Genomic DNA, 20,991 nt, shown 5'->3' with positions numbered 1-20,991 from the left:
TAGAACACAGACCTGTGTCTGGGAGCTGTTCCCAAAGAAGAGAATGAGCAAAAGGGGAAATTACGGTGGAACTTTTCTTTTCTAGATTTCAAAACAAAACAAAACAAAACAAGCAAACCCATAAATCTTTAGATTAAAGAAACATAAGAAGTGCTGATTGAGGTCAACAGAAAGAAATCTATCCCCGGATGCATGATAGGAAGACTATAGGTTACTAACAAAAAAGAGAGAGACAGAGAGAGAGAAATTGAAAATCAAGCAGAGGAAAAGGATTGCATATAAAAGAGCAATTCGAGGGGCTCCTGGGTGGCCCAGTCATTTGAGCATCCAACTCTTGGTTTTGGCTCAGGTCATGATCTCATCAGGCCCCTTGTTGAGCTCTGCGCTGAGCAGGGAGTCTGCTTGGGATTCTCTCTCCCTCTCCCTCTGCCCCTCCTGCTTCTCGCTCTCTCTCTCTCTCTCTCAAATAAATAAACCTTTAAAAGAGAGCAATTCAATTGATAGCAGACTACTTATTCATCAACCAGTATAAATGCCAGGTGGTAACAGGGGAATCCCTTCAAGTATTGAGTGAAAATATAAGAAACCTAGATTCTGTGATGAACTAAACCATTCTTTAAGAATAAAGGGAAGGGCTCCTGGGTGGCTCAGTTGGTTAAGCAACTTCCTTTGACTCAGGTCATGATCCTGGGGTCCTGGGATTGAGTCCCACATCAGGTCCCTTTGCTCTGCAGGGAGCCTGCTTCTCTCTCCCTCTGCCTGCCACTCCCCCTGCTTGTGCTCTCTCTCTCTCACTCTTTCTCTCCGTCAAATAAATACATTAAAAATCTTAAGAAAAAAAAAGAATAAAGGGAAAATAAAGATATTGAAGGAAAAGATTTAGGAAAAATTACTACTTGCATATTCCCACTGAAAAAACTAGTTAAGGCGTATGAAACAGGTTACATCCAGAAGGAAGGTATGACATGCGGGTAGCCAAATAGCATAAAAAATTTAGTGAGCGTGGTGTAGGGGATGGAAATTCTTTCTCTCTACCCGTCTGAGCTTCCTTGAGTGGGGGCCCTGCAAATTAAATTGACAGAAATAGAGCAACAGAGGAAAGCACGCACATTTTATTAACATGTGCAGGGCATACGCACGGTGGAACTCGGTGATGAGTAACTCAAAGGCAGGCTCGAACTCGGGCTTAGGTAGCACTTTTTACAAAAGAACAATTTTGAGGGAAGTGACAAGGTAAAGAAGAAATTTGAGTTCCTAGGGTGGCAGATTGGGAGAGGGCAGATAAATGGGGAGCAAATGGAAGATAAGGCTCATTAGTCAACTTTTATAATGGGTTCCTGTGGTGTCCTCTGGCTGACAAGGCTCTAGAGTTGTGTTTGCTGGTTGACTTCTGTCTTTCCCGGTAGACAAGGGAGGAGCACAGCTTTACAACCTGTGTCCTACTTTTAGGCAAATAGGGGGAGGGCAGAGAGCTCTTCTGAATCTGCTTCTTCTCGATTGCCTTCAGCTCAAAATAATCCTTATGCCCAAGCGGCATTTCCGGGGGGGCAGCATATTCTGCTACCCTTTGGTGTAAAGAAGTATAAATAAGCATTGAATTAAAACATTAATGGGGGGGTGCCTGGGTGGCTCAGTCGTTGAGCGTCTGCCTTCGGCTCAGGGCGTGATCCCGGCATTCTGGGATCGAGTCCCACATCAGGCTCCTCTGCTGGGAGCCTGCTTCTTCCTCTCCCACTCCCCCCGCTTGTGTTCAAACATTAATTTGGGGGAGCTTAAAGCAAAGTGAAATGAAAATACCAGGAAATAATAGCATGGAACATTGGGAAGGCAATCCGTGTTTCAAGGTGTTTGTTTGAAAGAAAGATAAAGGTTGCATTTTCCTGTAAAGTGTGTGTGTTAGAAAACCAAGAGGAACCACAAAATGAATAGAATGTAGCACTTCAAAATCGGTGGAAGGATGAAAAAGGAAGTTTAAACAAAACAAAACAAAACAAAACAAAAAAAACAACCCTACAAGGGACTAAAAGAGCAAAAAGCAAGCAAAGAGAAAACAAAGTAAAGGTATAAGGTAAGAGCTCTATGTCTGCAGTCGTAGAAGATGGAATAAACTTGATGGCTTATAATATAGAGTATCACAGGTGGAGAAACATGCACGCTGTTTGCAAGATTCGCCTAAAGCATAGGGACACAAGAAGGTTGGAGGTGAAGGGATGAAGGACACCCAGGTAAAAATGACAGACTGAGCACAAACATCTAATTTTGTTCCCTTCCAAATCCACTATGATGAAAGAAGTTTTTTTTTTCTTAAAAGACATGAACCCAGAAAGGCATGAAAAACAGGAGAGAAAACAAAATTTGGTGAGCTGTGAAAGCTTATGATGGACTGGTAACAGACTGGGCGGGTCTCAGAAAGCTGACTCTGGAGCCAGATGTAGGATGTGCAGAGAGACAATGTCATTTACATCCTGAAATGCTTGCAGGCTCAGGGGTGGTGGCCCCAGGGATCTCTAGAATGGTGAGGGGGTCTTTGGGGGCTGGGAGGTGGTCCAAGTTATGAGTGTGTGTCGAAACTAGCTTAGTACCGCTTGAATGCCTCAAACCCAGCCCTTATCCATGGCTCAGGGAGACTCTCATCCCCTCACCCCCAATGCCAGCAGAAAAGTCTGGAGCTTTACTCTCTGGAGGGTGTAAAGCAGAGAGTCCCCAGACTGTGGACACCATGTAAGGGTATCACGCATTCAAGTGACTAATGCCTACTGGATGCTGAGACTGCTTTTCTGTCCCCCCACCCATGCGGTCCCCAGGTCTTTCCTCTTTAGGTAGGAAAGCAAGAAGAGCCTTCTCTGGCAAATGTGACCGGCCCAATGGGAATGAACTAAAGACCCAAAGACATTGGAGGGGGCAGTGCTTGAACAAATGGCCCCACTCAACTGTCCTACAGACGAGCTCGCAGCCAATGAGCTTTACTCACATACTCGGAGCTGTTGAGTCTCCAGTCTTAAATATAGGCAGGTGTCCGAGCTCACCAGACATTTGAAGGAAGTCTAACTTGCAGCCTACGTACCACAACAGTTGGGGAGGAGAAAATGTAACTCGGAAGAAAAAGATATTGCATGAGAAGGAGAAGATTTCAGGAAAACACGTTGCTTACATTGTCAAGTGCTACGAGAAAATAACGTGTCCATGAATGAAAGCCAGCATGTGTGTCAATTATATCTCAATGAAGAAAGAAAGAATTAAAAAACCCAGGGTGTCAATAAAAAAATGCTATGGGAAAGAAGTATTCTGAGATCGAGAGCAAGCTCATGGAAACAAAAAGTATTTTCAGTGGCAGGTTTGGAAGACACAATTGAAGAAATTCAGAGAAGAGAAGACAACCATGACATGAAAAATAGAAAAGTTGGAAGATTAGAGGACCAATCCAAGAAGATGTAGGCCCGAGTAACTTATATTATTAAAACATAGTAATCATAGTACTAATAAAGTATTCCGGAAGAGTTTTCCAGAACTGAAGGACATGAGTTCTTATACTGAAAGGGCCCACTGAGCTCCTGATACAGAAGGAAAAGTTGAACCTGTGCCCAGGCTCACCATAGCAAAGACTAGTGACAAATACAGAGATTCTACAACCTTCTGGAGGAAAGAAATTGTCATATAGAAAGGCTCAGAAATCTGAATGCTTCTAGACGTGCCAAACGCGACAATGGAAGCGAGGAGATTACTGTGGAATGCCTTCAAAATTCGGAAGGAATTTGATGCTCAGCTTAGAATTCAATAGCCTGCCTAGCTATCAATCAGCCTGAGGGTAGAGGGGAATGTCCTGACATACAAGGTCTCAAAAATTCGCTTCCCGCACACTCTTTCTCAGGCAGCTAAAGCAAGGTGTGTTCCACAATGGAGTGACCAAGAAAGAGGTAGACACAGGATATGGGAAATAAGCGCTATCCGGCATAGGACAGAGGGAGAGAAAAATCCCAAGAAATGGGGGAGGAAGTGTGCCGGAAGACAGCTGTGCCAAGGGATTGAAGGAAGAGTCAATCCAGATTGACGCAGATCCAGGAGAGGCGAATTCAAGATGGAATTCGTTCACATCAAGTGTGGTTCAGTATCTTAGACAAAATAATGGCGGAGGATTTGGGGTTCAGTCAGGTCTATAGAAAAACAAGCAAACCAAAGCAAGGCAATTATTAACGCTACAGAGAGGACAGACGTGTGGGAAAGACCAGTGCTCACCATATCCAACCCAACCCACCGTATCCAACAAGCCGGACTCTGAATGGCACACAGGGTCAGAATGTAAGCCAAATAGTGAAGATGTGATATAAATTAAACGTGGAGGGGGCAGATATAAGAATTGCCAAATTCTCATTTTCCAGAGTTGACAGTCAAAAGCCAATGCTTAAAATTAAAAAACATTAACAAGTAGCATCAGGATCATGGAGGTAAGCAACAGACAAATCAGATAAAAGACACCATTAAAAGAACAAAGAGAAGCCCGTGACCTGGAAGTTGAAATTTGCAGCAGACAGGAAAAAGAATTTGAATCCCCTCTACATCCGCACCTATATTTTTAAGTATGTATATAAAGAACTCCTACAAATAAATAAATAGATCCTGGTGCCCAAACAGTCACCGAACGTGAGCAAGTACGTCCTACAAGAGGGATCGCGAAATGGCCCGAAACATGAAAAGGCACTCCGTCTCAGCGGTGGCCAAGAAATGCAAATTAAAACCAAGATGAGGTAATAGTTGGCATTCACCAGTTTGGCAGAAATTAAACGCCTTACCAGTACCAAGGCTTGGCAAGAGCGTAGAGTGTTGGGAACTCTCATTTGCGCTGGTGAGAGCGAAGTTAGCGTTACCACTTTGGAGAGCAGTAAGGTTAAGGGGACGTGTATCTCTTCTCCTGCGCACATAAAAATTCTCACCTGCAAACAGACCGTACACAGCTGTACAACAGCCCTGGACGTGTTGGCCCTCTTGATCAAGGGAAGGCTTAATAAACGGTGGGATGGAACTCCATGCACCAGAATGACTTAATTTTGCATGTGTCAAGACGCGTAAGCCCCAAAGATAATGACACATGAAAATGCAAGGTTCAGAGGACAGGTTCAGTGTAAAACCATCGATACAAACTTGTTGAGGTCGGGCATCAGTATTATATATTGTATGTGAACGCTTATGTATGTCATAAAAGTGTAAACATAAGAACAGGAAAGATACATACTAACTTTAGAATCAGTGACCTCTTCTCCTACTTTTATTGATTTGTAAAAACTTTTTACATGTGTTTCAGTTAGCCTGGTACCATGCAGAAGGAGGACTGCCTGCATACCCGTGTACCCAGTTGGGGAATTAGTGTCTTTGAAATAACATATCTTCTCATCTAGGAATATGGCTTAGCTTTCTACTCATTGAGGTCTTCTGTTATTTGCTTATTACGAATCCACTTTTGTAATGGTTTTCCCATTCCAATTTTCCACTGGATAATTGTTTATTCTGTACAAGGTAAGTTGTCATGGGCTTAAGACAAGGAGTTCTCTTTTTTTTCTTTTTTTTTAAGATTTTATTTATTTATTCGACAGAGATAGAGACAGCCAGCGAGAGAGGGAACACAAGCAGGGGGAGTGGGAGAGGAAGAAGCAGGCTCCCAGCAGAGAAGCCTGATGTGGGACTCGATCCCATAACGCCGGGATCACGCCCTGAGCCAAAGGCAGACGTTTAACGACTCCGCCACCCAGGTGCCCCAGGAGTTCTCTTTTTAGAAGAGCCTCCTGAAAGTGGGTTTTGGGGATACGTTGAAAGATATTGGTCTGTTTGTGTGTCGATGGTGGCTCGTTTTTCAGTGCTCAGCAGAGATAGAAGCGTCTAGGTCTTACAAGCCTATACATTCAGCACATAGGAGTCTGTTCGCCCCACATCTCCCTTGTCTTTCTCTACATGTTCCCTTGACTCCAGGCACACGGTACGTACTTCGCATCCTTTAAAAAATGGATAATTTTGGAAATCAAAATGAAAGGGACAAGTTGGGCAGCGGGAAGCTGCAGAACTCGGCCAGTTTAGAAACACTGTCTCGCAAGTGCTTACCCAGCCGGGAGCTGATGACAGCAGACGCAGGTGACCTCCTGCTTTGTGGGGTGTTTAGCATGGCTTTCCCCTCCCGTTGCAGGAAGATGCTGAAACTCTGCGGAGAGACAGAGGACAAGCTGGCTCAGGAGCTGATCCACTTTGAGCTGCAGGTGGAGAGAGATGTGATCGAGCCCCTGTTTTTGCTGGCCGAGGTAAGCCGCACACATGAGGTGACACTGTTCTTCATCAGGGATTACCACTCCCTGTCCACCTGGTCAGGACTCCCCGACGTGGCAGCCCCTCCTGCGGCCTGCCAGCTCCCTCTTCCTGCCACACACTTCTCCGCTGGCATTCCGGTGGGGACAGGAGCAAAGTTGGCACCAACCCTGCCCTCTGCCCATTGCCCGTCTCCCGGGAAATGAACAGCAGCCCCTCGACAAGAGAAGACTCTCTGTAGGGCCCCCTGCAACTTATGTGTACGTGCAACCCTTCTCTTTCATTTAATTCTATTATTTTTTTACTTTAATTCCAGTGTAGTTCACATATGGCGCTCTGTGAGTTTCAGGGGCTCAGTATAGTGATTCAGCAATTCCGTACCCTACTCAGCGCGTGTCGCGATAAGTGCCCCTTCATCCCCTTCGTCTTTGGATTTTAAAGGCTACTAAATAAAACCGTTGGAGTACAAGGACGCCTTGATGTCTATGTGACGATTTGGCTTGCTTTAACCAGGGGAAATTGTGTCAAGTCAGAATGGAAATGCTTGGGGAGCTGATGTGCCTTGAGCCCTGGACTTCCTGCCAGTTAGTTGCCTTGAGTTGGTCATCCGAGGTCACCCCAGCGCTGTCCCGTAGACCTGGCTGCTGTGAGGAAGACGGTCTACGTCTGCTGGCCACCTGGGGCTGTAAGCTCTTGAAATGTGCTTAGTGTGACCGAGGAACTACATTTTACGTTTTATTTAATTTTTGTTCATTCGGCTTTGAAATGCCATAGCCACAGGGAGCTAGAGGCTGCCATATTGGACAACATCGCCCTAGACCAGGCCTGGTTTCCTTCCTGGACTGGCCCCTCAGCGTCTCCCCATTCCCCTGGTGCAATTTCCATGAGAGAATGGACAGGAAATCATTAACCAAAGTGCATGAAAGTCTTCAAGGAGAAAATCCTGTCTGTGGTGGTTTGACAGCGATCAGCTCTAGACTTCTCAGGGGCCATCCTGGTATGGGCCGTTGCCCAGCCAAGTGCATGCGTGAGAGGTCCTTTGTTCTTCGGAAAGGTGGTCTGGGGTCTCAGGCAAAGCCTGAAGTGAACCCAAGGGACACGTTTGACCTGGATGCTGAGACTCGCTTATACCGACCAGATGTCCCTGTGACCCACCCCCCCCAGCTTTGCTTCTGGCCTCTGTGATGCCTGGAGGAGCCCAGGGCCACTCCTTCTCTCCCCTGTCAGTAAAGGTTCCACTCCATATGTTACTCACCCCTGCTCCGAAGACTGTCCTCATGGTTCTCCCTTCTATATAAAAGCTGCGGCTTGAGATGACTTTTGGTTTCAATGTACAGCCAATTTTCCCCTTGAAATTCACACTTCCTGCCCCGTTTTGGCTGAGCCCGGGCCCCGAATCCCACACTGGGATGTTCAGTGAAGTCATTTTTAGAAATAAAAATATAAAAAGAGCATCCACGTACAACCAACCACTATGGAAAGCTTGTCATAGCCACGCAGAGTCATGGCAATGTTTATTTGGTGTTTATTTTGGGAAGAAAAGTCTTACTTTATTTCTAAAAAAATACATCCTGATTGCATTGCCCCATCGGATCTCAGGCCTCCGGAGACTAGTCCCCGTCAGCCTGCTGCTGTCTGTTTTGAATTAGGTCTGTGTGTCGGCTCTTCTTCTCTCCCCACGCGTGGCCCTTGTGTCCATGCGTGGGCAGAGCTGGGATGGAGCCCGTGTTTGCTGGCTGGGGGGAGGGAGGCAAGAATGAGGCCCAGGCATAAGTGAGCAGAGGAGTGCAGGGCCCCCTAAGAGGGCCGGGGTGATGGAGGGCCTGGCAGGTGTCCAGCGAAGAAAGAGCAGCGGCTAGGCCAGGCGAAAGAATTGAGGGTTTCCTCTGGAAATAAGGGCTGGGAGGCCTCCAGCCCACTTAAGAATTCATCTGGAACTTCAGTTGGACTCTGTTCTGTAACCACAGGTGGAAATCCCAAACATTCAGAAGCAGAGGAAACACTTAGCAAAGCTGGTGTTGGACATGGATTCTTCACGAACGAGGTACCGAAGGGTTTCTTTGCTTTCGTTTTTGCTTCTTGGAAGGAACAGAGGTCTTGTTTGGGGGGTGGGGAGGGGCTTGTGGGTAGAGGCATTTGTTGAGTGGGTTTTCATTGTCTAGGTTTTTCTTAATACCCCCCGACGTGGTAGGCACTGGAGGGGAGAGTCGTGAGTCAGAGATACGGGGTCCCTGCTGTCATGGGGGCTGTAGCCCAGGGTGGGAGACAGAGACCCTAGACAAGCCAGGGAACACATGGCGATAGCAGGCGCTCTTGAGTCCTGTGAAGAAGGTAGCACAGTGCAGTTCTGGAAGAGAGTGATGGAGAAAGGGAGGTTACAACATTAGGTAGGCTGAAACAGAGAAAGCTTCTTAGAGATGATGCTTGATCAGGGACCTAACTGATGAGAAGGAGGCAGCCATGCAGAGATGGGGCACAGAACTGTCCATGACAGCAGGAACAGCACGTGCAAAGGCCCTGAGGCAGAGTGTGGGGGGAAGATCAGGCTGCCATATTCAGGGTACAGCACCAAGGCAGCGTGGCGGGGGTAGGAGCCAAGGAGGGGGCATAGTAGGAGCTCACATCAAAGAGGCAGGGTGGGTGAAGTGTTCTATCTAAAGAAGGGGGAAGTCTCTGATTCTGGGACCTGCCCACCATTTCCTGAAGCCAACGGTATAGCTCTTTGCTTCCTGTAGCCATTCTCTGGACCTGAGGCCATTAGGAGGGAAGCAGCATTCCAGCTGTGCTGCTTGCCTCCTGCACGGTCTCCCAGAGGCCTCCGGAAAGTGCCTATTACAGCAGGGGGTTCGTGTGAGGTCCTGAGATGCCACTGACTCCGACCACCACATGTCCCGATGGTGCATATACAACTTCCTAATTCTCGCAGTGGCGTGTCCCTAAGTGTGCAGCTTGAAGGAATGCAGGTTCCTGAAGATCAATACGGAAGGAACATTTTGGGTCTATCATAGGCCCTTTGCAGGTCAATTTTAATCCTCTCCTTACGTCTTTTTAATTTTTCCTGAGGAAAAGAAACAAAACCAAAAAATACTGATCTACTTGGGCTGAGAGATATAATATAGAGTCTTGAACCAGCAGTCCGAGGTGAGGTGGTGAGATCCAGGTCACCTGTTTTCAAGACCTGTGAGCTTGGTCAAGTCAATCAACCTTCCAGAATCACGGTTGCCTCAGTTGTGCGCCGGTCATAACACCATTCGTGGGTTGACGTGAGGAGGTTGAATGTCATCTGAGATCACGTTTGTCACAGTGCTTCCCAAGTGCTAGTTGGGACCCTGGAATTCTGCATCTGGACCAATACGAAGTGTAGGGCGGTCCCCAAGACCAGAAGTAGAACAGGTGAGAGCAAGAGACGCAAAGATGTCTTTCGTTAATTTAGTGTTTTCCAGACTTCAGTCCACCCGACCAGTTTTGGACATCTGGACCCACGCATCTCACAAAAAGTCAGTTCGCTTCTTCAAACTGAATCCGTTCAAAAAGTATTAGAGCCCTACCATACATTGGAAGACACTACCCTTTGCTGTTAATGCCAGGTAGACACAGAAGTGAACAGGGTGAAAGCAAAGCCGCCAATGCTGTTAAATTTTACATGCTGTTGCCTATGGAAGGCTGTGATCTTGAAGCTTATCTCCTTCTGTTAAGAAGGAAGAGGAGGAGGAAAGTTGTCAAAGTGTTTCTGACCCAGATCTGAGGCTCTCTCCTTAGTGCTTGTGGAGGAAGACAGCAGGTTGCATGGGGAGTACGGATTTGGCATCACTGACGACTGTATCCTCGGACCACGTCCAGTTGCCTTCCATGACATCAGCGTTCAAGGCCCGCATTTGGGGAGTCACACAAGGACTAAAGACATGCTGATTGTCCCCCTGTTTGGATGATGGTGGACACCTTGCTCCTGGGTTTGTAGAGGGATTTCCTTCACTGCGGGGACCTGGTCTTAGCTCTGAGGTCTTCTCCGTGCCTCTGTGCGGGAAGCCTGATTTCCATCACAGAGCTTCTCTTCGGAAGGCCAGATGCTAGTGCCAGGGCTTGTCACTGCCACCTCTACTTATGTATTTTTGTTCAGTCTTCTTATGAGAGGTTGAGTGGATGGTGGTCATGGTCCATCTAGTCACGTGATGCATTTTTAATGGTGACGCTATGGATTCCGAAAGCATAGAGAAGCATCGTTAGGAACCCGCCTTCCCTGATATAATGAATTCTTCCACATTCTCAGCTCATCTTCTCTTATATGCTGGGATTTGGTCAGGAAATCTCTACCTCCCCCATCCAAATGCTTATGCTTCTAACCTTCAGCCGAGACCCTTGACAACCTTTGTCTTTTCAGAAGTCAACCCATCCCCAGCTTCCTACCTTTTCCCTAACCCCTCACTCTTCAGCCAACGTGAGGACCGCATCCCAAGATTCAGCAGCGAGAGTAAGACCAGATGCTGTGCCGTTGAACAGCAGGGGTCACCAGCTGCTCTTCTGCACAGTGGGTTCTTCCTTCCCCCACCCCCACCCCACCCTGCCTCCCACTGTGGTCAGTTTGTGCTTCTCTTCTTTGCGGAATCACCAAACCTTTCTTTAGTCCTTTTTTGTCGTGCCCGAGTTACGCTTTCCAGAACTACACAGTGTATCCCAGGTGGAGACACGCTCGTGGTCCTTGGGAGTGGATCCTCGAATCCTTCTACATCTCGGGTAGATACTGTTGCATCCAACTCCTTGATCCAGTGTTTAATTAGGCCTGAATCCAAGGTGTGTATTTGCCTCCATTCGAGTGAATCTGGCTTGTCTGCTTGGAAAGCCAATCATCCAAGCCTTAGCATCCTCAGAGAAGACCAAAGCTTAGAAGTTGAGTAAAAAATGATAGATTAAGGAGGCTGGAGGAAAAACTCAAGAAAGCTTTACGCTGAATTAAAGATTGCAAATTGAATTGAATTGAATTGAATTGAATTGAATTGAATGATACACAAATGTCTTTTCTATGATAGGTTTGGTTTGGCAGTGGTTACAGAAGGAGCACCGTTCCTTCCCCAAAGTCTGCCTCAGTTTTTCTGAGCATGTGTCTCAAGATCAACCCTTCGGGGTCCAGAATAACTTATGCTTCTACTGAGTAGCTGTGGACTAAATTTCGTCCTCCTTCCCCAAATTCACATGTTGAAGTTCTAACCCCATAATGTGACTGTATTTGGAGATTGGACCTTTTGGAAGTAATTAAGGTTAAGTCAGGTCATAAGGGTAGGGCCTTAATCCAGTTGGGTTGTTGGCCTTCTAAGAAGAGGAAGAGAGAGATTTCTTTTCCTTTGCACACTCACTCAGAGGAAAGACCACGGGAGCACAAGTGAGGAGGCAGTGAGAAAGCCTCCACCAGACCCAGACCCTGCCAGAACCTCGATTTGGGGCTTCCAGCCTCCAGAACTTCGAGAAAACTAATTTCTGTTGCTTAAGCCACCCAGTCATTGGTATATTGACATGGCAGCCCGGGCAGATTAAGACACCTGCCTTCTTTGGAAGCAGAAGAACTAATATAAATAAAACAGGAGAGTCAGGGGACAGATACTGGGCAGCTCATGGAATTAAAGAAGTAGCTAATTAGAAGAGATTTAAGTGCTTCCGGGATGGACTGCGCAGTCTCAATGGCTTAGAAGTTCTTCCTCACCTCCTACCTCTCCCACATACAAGCATCTTAGATGCAGTGTCTTCATGGTCCCTTGGGCTCCTGTCTCCCCAGCATGAGACCTGTTCCTTTTGTTCTGTAAGTACAGAGGAGAGGGTCCATCTGTCTAGACTTTGCTTAGAGGCCACTTCCTTGGCCTGTCAGTTGGTCAAGGTGATGAAGCATGGGCGTGGCCTTGGCTTGCATCAGGGACCCTCAGCTGGGCCACTGACGGTGAAGGTCATGCAAAACTGGCAGCTTCCCGGGGTGCCTGGGTGGCTCAGTCTGTTAAGCGTCTGACTCTTGGTTTCGTCTCAGTCCTGATCTCATGGGTCATGAGATCGAGCCCCGCATCAGGGTCTGCACTCAGCGGGAGTCTGCTTTGCTTGGATGGTCTTTCCCTCTGCCCCTTCCCCTGCTCTCTCTCTTTCTCTGCCTAGAATAAATAAATCTTAAAAAAAAAAAAAGAAAAAGAAAACAAATCCTGGCAGCTCCCTTTGGCCCATACATCAGAGCAGGAGTAGGGCAGGGCCTCACAAACCAGAGGATGCCAATGACAGAGGAAAGGAGACTAGACAGATGAAATAATAAATGTCCCTCTAAAGGAACGTTCCTGTCTGCCTTCCAGAAACTCTCGACTTCCCGTTGCCCTGAACTCCTCTTGTGTTTGTCCTCTTGACCCTTCTCCTGATCCCTAAAATTCCATACCCTTATTTCTGGCCCTTTCCTCTCCTCTAGCCTTCAGTAAAGCTGATATTCTGTCTCCACCTCCCCCAGATCCTATAGCAATGGAATCTTTCCCAGCAAATAACGGTGTCACACCAGAGCAGAACTTTCTTCTTATTATTTTATTTTATTTTATTTAAATTCAAGTAATTAACATATAGTGTATTATTAGTTTCAGAGGTAGACTTCAGTGATTCATCAGTTGCATGTAACACCCAGTGCTCATGACATCACGTGCCCTCCTTAATGCCCAGAACGTTCGGCTCTGCAAATTTGAAAGCTCAGACTTCTTGGTCAGGACTTCTTGCTTCTTCTCTTGATGGAGCAGGAAAGTGCTTGAGTCTATTTATAGGACAGATGTCTGACAAGGCCCCCATACCTTGAAATTCATGATAATCGTCTCTTTTCCCAGTAGATTACTATCCATACACATCTTCCCGTGTTTTCCGTGCTCTTTTATTCTCTGATTTCCACAATCTCATTCCTCATCTTACCCACTGTTTTCTAATCTCAAAGCAAGTTACTTCTCTATTGTGAATAAAATTCCCTGTAAAGGGAGTGGAAGGATCTGTGTTTTTAAATTGCCAAGAGATGATCTAAGGGGTAGATTTTAGGTGGGGGGGGGGGGAATAGAGGGAAATAGGAAAGAAAATAAAGGTAACTTGGGGAAAATGTCTTCATTTTAATAGACACATATTAAGGATAATTGGGTTTTTTAAAAAAAAATCTATTGCAGATCTTTGAAGCCGTTAAAAATCAGTGTCTGCAGTCACTTTATTTTTTTTTTTCCACACATATGTTGGTTGTTTTTTCTTCAGATAGACTGAGCCACATGGTGGTTAAAGCTTTATTTTTTATTTTTATTTTTTTTTAATAGACTGCACACCCAACATGGGGCTTGAACTCGTGACCCTGATCCAGAGCCCTGTCCTCTACCCACTGAGCCAGCCAGGCACCCCTGAGCCTCATCTCATAATCTACCATATTCATTATCAGCAATCTAAATTACAGCCATGGCATCTCCTGTTTTATTTGACCAAAAATCCCCACAGTGCTTTGATACTTTATTTCAAGTGGCTAAACCCGGGAGGTTTCTTAAATATATCATTTCTGTTGGGCAAACCATCATGAGAAAGAACTACCTAGGAATTTTTACTAATCTGTATCTGTTAGTTTAGATTTTTCAACATTTTGAGTAGAATATTTACTTTGTGTGAGGAATGGTTCCCAAGACACACGTGTCCATCTCTGGACCTTCACGCCAGCTTGACATCCCGATGCCTTTATAAGTCCGGTTTCTTATAAGTCATTTTCCTGTGAATGCATTTTTTTTAAAGATTTTTTTTTAGATTTTATTTATTTATGTGACAGAGAGACAGCCAGCGAGAGAGGGAACACAGCAGGGGAGTGGGAGAGGAAGAAGCAGGCCTCCAGCAGAGGAGCCCGATGTGGGACTCGATCCTGGAATGCCAGGATCACGCCCTGAGCCAAAGGCAGACGCTTAACGACTGCGCTACCCAGGCGCCCCTAAAAGTTTTTATTTATTCACTTATTTATTTAAAGTGAGTGCGAGCAGAGGGAGAGGGAGGAGAGAATCTCAGGCAGACTCCCCACTGAATGTGGAGCCCGACGTGGGGCTCGATCTCAGGACCCCGAGATCATGACCTGAGGCGAAATCAAGAATCAGACACCCAACCGACTGAGCCACCCAGGCACCCCCCCTCCCCCGTGAATGCATTTTTTAAGTAACACAGAATCCTTTATTTTGTTCTTTTTTGCTAATAGCAAAGAGGACTTTCATTTCCCTTTCTTGTGTCCTAGTCTTGTATTCTTCTCTTTATCCCGCAGATCACAAACTCAGAGAAAGAAGAAATCATGTAGAGAAACCACCTAGGGACTCTTGACTTTCCAAAGGAGGTCACATTGCATTTTGTGCCTCTAGGATAGATGGCCGATGGGCCGTCGGGTTTGGTCCGTACGCCGCTGGCCGGCATGGCGTTGAAGCGGAACTGTTTGTAGTCTTGCCCTATTTCATCAGGAGGGTTCACATGACACTTTCCAGCTTCTCTTGTCAACTGAGGCAGGGCAGCGCCCCCACCCTTCCCCTCACTGTCCCTCCCAACTTCCCCAAGAGACTGTAGTCCGGCGTCGGATGCCCTTTGTCATCCTGACGACGCTATCGTTTGTCTTAGGGCCGTGAAGTGGTTTTGCAGCTCGTGTCCCAGTTACAAGTAGGGAAGTAAAGGGTGGACTAGTTTTTAGGATACTCACCCATTTGACTCCATGCTCTTACTCCATGGCTCCTATAAGCCGTTGAATTTACAGACTCCGTGGAACGGGAACCCACTGCTGATCCCTGCTCGGCTCCTACTGTCTTGCGTAATCGGAACCTTCCTTCGGGGCCTGCTCTTGGTAACGCGCTGGTAATGCCGGGGCCAAAGAAACATTTGTACTTGGCCATGAATCGTTCCCCGGGCGGCATTCTCCCGACGGCCGGTGCTCTCCACGCAAGGACAGACGTCGAAGGAAATAGAAACGCGGTCTCTGAATGTCGATGGGAAGCTTTTTGTGCTGACCAGTGGAGATTTGGGCTTTCGGATTTATTTTGATCCCCCCCCCCCCCCCCCCGCATCTGCTCTCAGCCGACACCCGTGATTAGCCCCAGCTCAGAGCCCATGGCGCAGGGATGACATAGACTGCTGTGCCTGGGACAAAGTGACAGTCATTGGGTCTCCGTGTTCGGGAGAAGCATTTCAGGGGGAACGGTGGCAGGCTGGCGCGTGCCTGCCCCCTCCCAGTCTGGCCGTTCTCTTATCTGCGTTCCCACGGTATTGCCAGGGCTCTCCACCTGTCTCACACCTCTCCTCTTTTTCTCCTGTTTTCCATCAGGTGGCAGCAGACTTCCAAGTCTTCAGGTCTGTCCAGCGGCTTACAGCCTGCGGGTGCCAAAGCTGATGCCCTCAGGGAAGAGATGGAGGAGGCTGCCAACAGAGTGGAGATTTGCAGGGTACCCCTCCCTCCCCCGTCTTTGCTCCTCTTGACCGGGACAGATGGGGCAACCCTAAAGGAGTCCCTTTTCCCCCCACTGGCATTGTATTAAAACCCTCAATGGGAGCTCTGGTTGAACTGAATGTCCCCAAGCTTGCCTACTGGCGTGTCCAGAGCCCGGGGTGAGCCCTGAGAGTTGGGGCCTCGAGGCGGCCTCGGTGGATTAGCAACAGGGTTCCTGCGGGGCGGGCACAGAGGAAGTGGTCTTGGGGGTCTCTGTGAAGCTTTTGTACGGCATCTGAGTCCCACAGAATGGACTCTCAGCTGGGTGGGACAGTTGAGAGTTTGGACAGTAGACCAACCTTGACTCGCTGTTGATATTAAATTGCGTATCTTTTTGTTCACCTTGTCATACTTCCCGAGTCACTTGACCCATCTCCTGCCTCCTGGGACATGGTCAACTGTGAAGTTGAAATGATGACCGAGGAGATAGTCAGGGAAAAGGGGAGTTCCCACTTGTTAAGAGAGGAGTGTGTCATTCTAAGAAATCCATGCCTCTGCCCTTGGCAATGTCAGCTGCGCTTGTTATGCCTGTTCAGCCGTTTCCCATCTTCTCCACAAACGTTGCATGGGGCAGAACTAGCAAGACACCCATCATGATGTGTATACACGCAGATATGTCCATTGCGGTTTAGATCCAAAGAACAAGAGTATCATGTTTCTGGAAGCGTGCTGGGTACCCCCCTGTTGTCTTAATCTCATATATTTTTTTTAAGATTTTATTTTATTTGAGAGAGAGAGAGAGTAGAGCATGAGCAGGGGGAGGGGCAGAGGGAGAAGCAGACTCCCCGCTGAGCAGGGAGCCAGACGCGGGTTTGGATCCCAGGACCCCAGGATCATGACTCGAGCCAAAGGCACGTGCTTAACCGACTGAGCCACCTAGGCGGCCCCTAATGTCACACGGTTTTAAAAGAGCCTCGCCCCTTGGCATGTAGACATCTCTGTTCTTTGTGGCTTTTTCTAGTTTTGTCACCTTGCCCATTGGCTGATCTTTTCATAGCCACTCTGCACGGGTGGCTTCCACCTTGCATTCGGGTGACGTTCAGGGTCAGATAGACTTGCTCTCTGGAATTAGGAACCCCGACGAGTCGGGAAAGAATTCATGATCTCTCCGCCTACAGTACCATGGACTCAAGCAAAGTAAGACTTTGAAATACTTCATCAGGTCCCGAGATTCATCGTGAGTACAGCTCATTTGTCATTTGAACTCCCGTGGAAATGGCGAATACCTTACGCTGTTGGCATTCGTGAAGTCTAACTCTTGTGCCGATCTCCTTTGACTCATGTAGCGTCTCCCCATTTTACTGTGGACTTGTGTTCTTTAGCTAAGAGTCCCGTTTCTTACAAAATTACTCCGCAACAGACAAGAGCCAGGGGTGTCGAGGGGATGCTGGGGATGATTCTGCAAGTAGGTCAGGAGTTTAATACTGTCACTCTTCTGCAGCTCGTTACGTGTGCTGTTTTTCCCAAAAAATATGTTCAGTTCCCTTTCAAAGATTAAAGGAGTAATACGTTGTACCATAACCAGTGAAAATGCATGAAACTATATCAAGAAGAAACAGCAGTAATGGCCCCCCATTCCTGCCCAGCAACCCCTTGTTTCCAGAAAGGATGGCCAGTTCCCCTTCTTCACCAATGTTTATTCAGAATTACCATGAACAGTGACCCTCTGTTACATGCCAAGTGGCCATAAAGGTTATAAAGACAAGGAGACCCATCGTAGAGCCTTGACATACACTCCCACCCCTTATTTTCATAGTCATACAAACATACACCCATAGAGAGAATTTTCTGAGTTACTTGTTTTGTGTCCGCGTGTGTGTGTGTGTGTGTGTGTGTGTGTGTGTGTGTGTGTGTGTTTATAGAAGTCAGCATCTTTATATTCTTACGCACTGGTAATTTTTTTTAATAGGATAGCTTCCCCAAAGTGATATTTTTAGGTCAAAGACTATACATTTTATTTTATTTTTTATTATACATTTTATATGATTTTGATAGTAACAGTTTTATATGATTTTGATAGTAACAGTTTTATATGATTTTGATAGTAACAGTTCACTTCGCTCAAAAGGAAATAGCTCACATTCCTACCAGCAACATACAAAATGGCACGTTTCCCTACATCTCTCCCCGTGATGTGTATTGTTCCTGTTTTCAACTTTCACCAGTCTGGTGAGGAGGGGAAAACCTATCTTATCTCTATGCTACTGTAATTTTAAAGTCCCTGAATATTAGTAATGCTGAATGGATTTGTGTCTTTCTTGGGTATTCTTCAGATACGCATAGACATTCCAGGGTTGGCATATTGCCTGTTTGTGTTGGCAATTGAACTAACATTTCTGTTTTTCTTAAATATCAATTTATGTAAGTTGTCTGCATATTAGGGGTATTAAACTTTCTTCTATCTGTTGTATTACAGATCATTTTTCCAGTCTGCTGTTTGTCCTTTGGCTTTGTTGATGTCTGCCATTAAAAACTCGTTTATATGTGTGTATTCCTTTGCATGGGAAAATAGCCCAGGCATCTTCCACCTCAAGGTTAAAGCATTTGGTGTGGTCTGTGTTGTGAGGATTGGGCATTCCAGCAGAGGTGCCGTGGTATCTCGTTGTTCTAAATTGTATTTCACAGATGCCGTACGATGATGAACATCTTGGCCCACGCTTACTTGCCATCTGTATATATACTTTGGTGATATGTCTGTTCAGGTCTTTTGCCCATTTTGAAATCGGGTTGTTATTTAGCATTGCGTTGTTTCATCTCCAAGTAGTGGGAGATTTCTCCAGCTCTCTTTCTGTGATTTTATTTCTGGTTTAATTCCACTGTGGTCAGAGAGCCAGCGCTGTATGATTTCGGTTCTTTTAGATTTGTCCAATTGTGTTTTACGGCCCATGATGTGATCTTAGTGGACATTCCTTGTGAGCTCCGGGAGAATGTGTATTCTACTGTTGTTGGATGAAGTAGTCTGTGGATGTCAGCTCTATCTAGTTAATAGATGGTTCTGTTGAGTTGAGCTCTGTCCTCACTGCCCTTCTGCCTGCTGGATCTGTCCGTGTCTCATAGATGGGTGTTAAAGTCTCCAGCTGTAATAATGGATTCCTGTATTTCTCTTTGTAGTTCTGTCACTTTTGCCTCATGGACTTCGATGCTGTGTTTTAGGTGCATACCCGTGAAGGATTGTTACATCTTGTAGAATGAACCCATTAGCATTAATGTTGTCCCTCTTTATCCCTGATAACTTCCGTTGCTCTGAATGCCGGTCTGGGGGACATGCAGCCACTCCCGCTTACTTTTGATTAGTGTTAACAGGGTATGTCCTTCTCCCTCTTTTTACTTTTAATCTATATATATCTTTATATTTAGAGTGGGTTTCTTATAACCCTCATATAGTTGGGCCTTGGTTTTTGATCCACTCTGATAATCTCTGCCTTTTAACTGGTGTATTTTCATTGTTGTTTAAATGATTATTGAATATAGTCGGATTAATATCTACCATAATTGTTCCTGTTTTCTACTTGTTGCCCTCATTCTTTATTTCTATTTCTGCCTTCAGGTTTTCTGCCTTTTGAGGTTTTATTTAGCATTTTATATGGTTTTATCTTCTCTCTCAGCATATCAATTATACTTTTTTTTTTAGGTTGTTTTAGTGGTTGCCTTAGAGTTTGCAATATACATTTACAACTAATCCAAATAACTAGATACCATTTCATTTATAGTGCAAGTATCTCTTAGTAACAAAATGCCCTTGGTTCCATTCACTGACTTGTACATAAGCACAAGTGTGTTCATCTGAATACATGGATACATTCACATATATATGAATACATTGTTGGTATCATTCTGAATAAACTTATCAGTTCGATTAAGAATAAGAAAAACAAAAGTTTTATCGTAGCTTCACTACCCATTCTCTGATGCTCTTCCTTTCTTTGTGTAGGTCTGAGTTTCTGACCTATTTCATTCTCTCTTGAAGAAGTTTTCTTTTCTTTTCTTTTCTTTTTTTTTTTTTTTTAAGATTTTATTTATTTATTTAACAGAGATAGAGACAGCCAGCGAGAGAGGGAACACAAGCAGGGGGAGTGGGAGAGGAAGAAGCAGGCTCATAGTGGAGGAGCCTGATGTGGGGCTCGATCCCACAACGCCGGGATCACGCCCTGAGCTGAAGGCAGACGCTTAACTGCTGTGCCACCCAGGCGCCCCTCTTTTTTTTTTTTTTTTTAACATTTCTTGTAAGATAGGTCTACGGGCAACAAATCCTGTAAGTTTCTTCAAGTCCCTTTTGACGGTAATTTTGTAGGGTACAGAATTCTAGGTTGGTGGGTTTGGTTTTTGTTTTTTGGGATTTTTTTTTCTTCCCGACACTTTAAATATTTTACTCTACCCTTTTCTGGCTTGCATGGTTTCTGAGGCAAGGTCAGATGTAATTCTTATCTTTGGTCTTCTCCTGGCAAATGTTTTTAACCTCTGGCTGCTTTGAAGAATATTTCGTTATTTTTGATTTTCTGAAGTTTGAATATGATATGCCCAGGTGTCATGTTTTTTCTTTCTTAACCAAAAGCCCTAATATCCCAAGTCATGATTATCTTGCTAATATTTTTTTTTAATTTAATGATTTTAATTTAAATAACCAGAGTTCATTTTAAACTGCAGAATTGATCCTAAGGAAATGAAATCAAGAGTTGGTTGCACATCTGTATAAACAAAGGGTTTCCAAGTATTGTTATAATGAAAACTTAGAAACACAATATCCAGCAGTAGACCCATGGCCCATTCATATATTAAGTATTGTGCAACCACTAGAAAGAATATTTATCTGGGGGGTAATGAGCTATAAAACTGTCTGGTCCCATTTATGTAAACCAAGCAATCATACAAGACATGACTGATAAAAATAGATACAAAGCGACCAGGCATCATGGTACTTAGAGCTCATCCCTGCACGGTGGGACGGCAGGTACATTTGCTTACTCCCTCTGTATCTTTCTGAGTGTGGATTGGTTGCTAAATCCGAAAACAAATGATTTTTGAAGCACATTAAACTCTGGTGATTATTGATTTGGGTTTTTTTTTTTCCTTTATAAAGAAAATTCACTAATGATTTCGATACATGGAAATCTGATTTCGTGTCCACTCTTATTCCTGACTCGGAGTGCGGCTTATTTGGGACCCATATGGTTAACTCAGTGAGACAGTAATCTAATTATACCTTTAAAAAAAACCCTTTGGTGTTCCTGAAGGCACTCACA

The 20,991-nt window shown here is 45.5% G+C and overlaps 1 protein-coding gene across 1 annotated transcript in view; it reads left to right on the top strand.

Annotated features, from left to right (window-relative positions):
* Nucleotides 1-20,991, top strand: part of ARHGAP44 (Rho GTPase activating protein 44) — a 163,836-nt gene that overhangs the window by 102,643 nt on the left and 40,202 nt on the right. Inside the window, exons 5-7 of the mRNA XM_026521026.4 lie at nt 6,170-6,281; nt 8,253-8,329; nt 15,590-15,707. Coding sequence (XP_026376811.1) covers nt 6,170-6,281; nt 8,253-8,329; nt 15,590-15,707 — 307 coding nt within the window. The remainder of the gene's footprint in view (nt 1-6,169; nt 6,282-8,252; nt 8,330-15,589; nt 15,708-20,991) is intronic.

Source organism: Ursus arctos, unplaced genomic scaffold (genome assembly GCF_023065955.2).
Source record: "Ursus arctos isolate Adak ecotype North America unplaced genomic scaffold, UrsArc2.0 scaffold_14, whole genome shotgun sequence".
Taxonomy (NCBI): Eukaryota; Metazoa; Chordata; class Mammalia; order Carnivora; family Ursidae; genus Ursus; species Ursus arctos.
Note: the sequence above shows the minus strand (reverse complement) of the source record. Positions and strands in the feature narration are given on the sequence as shown.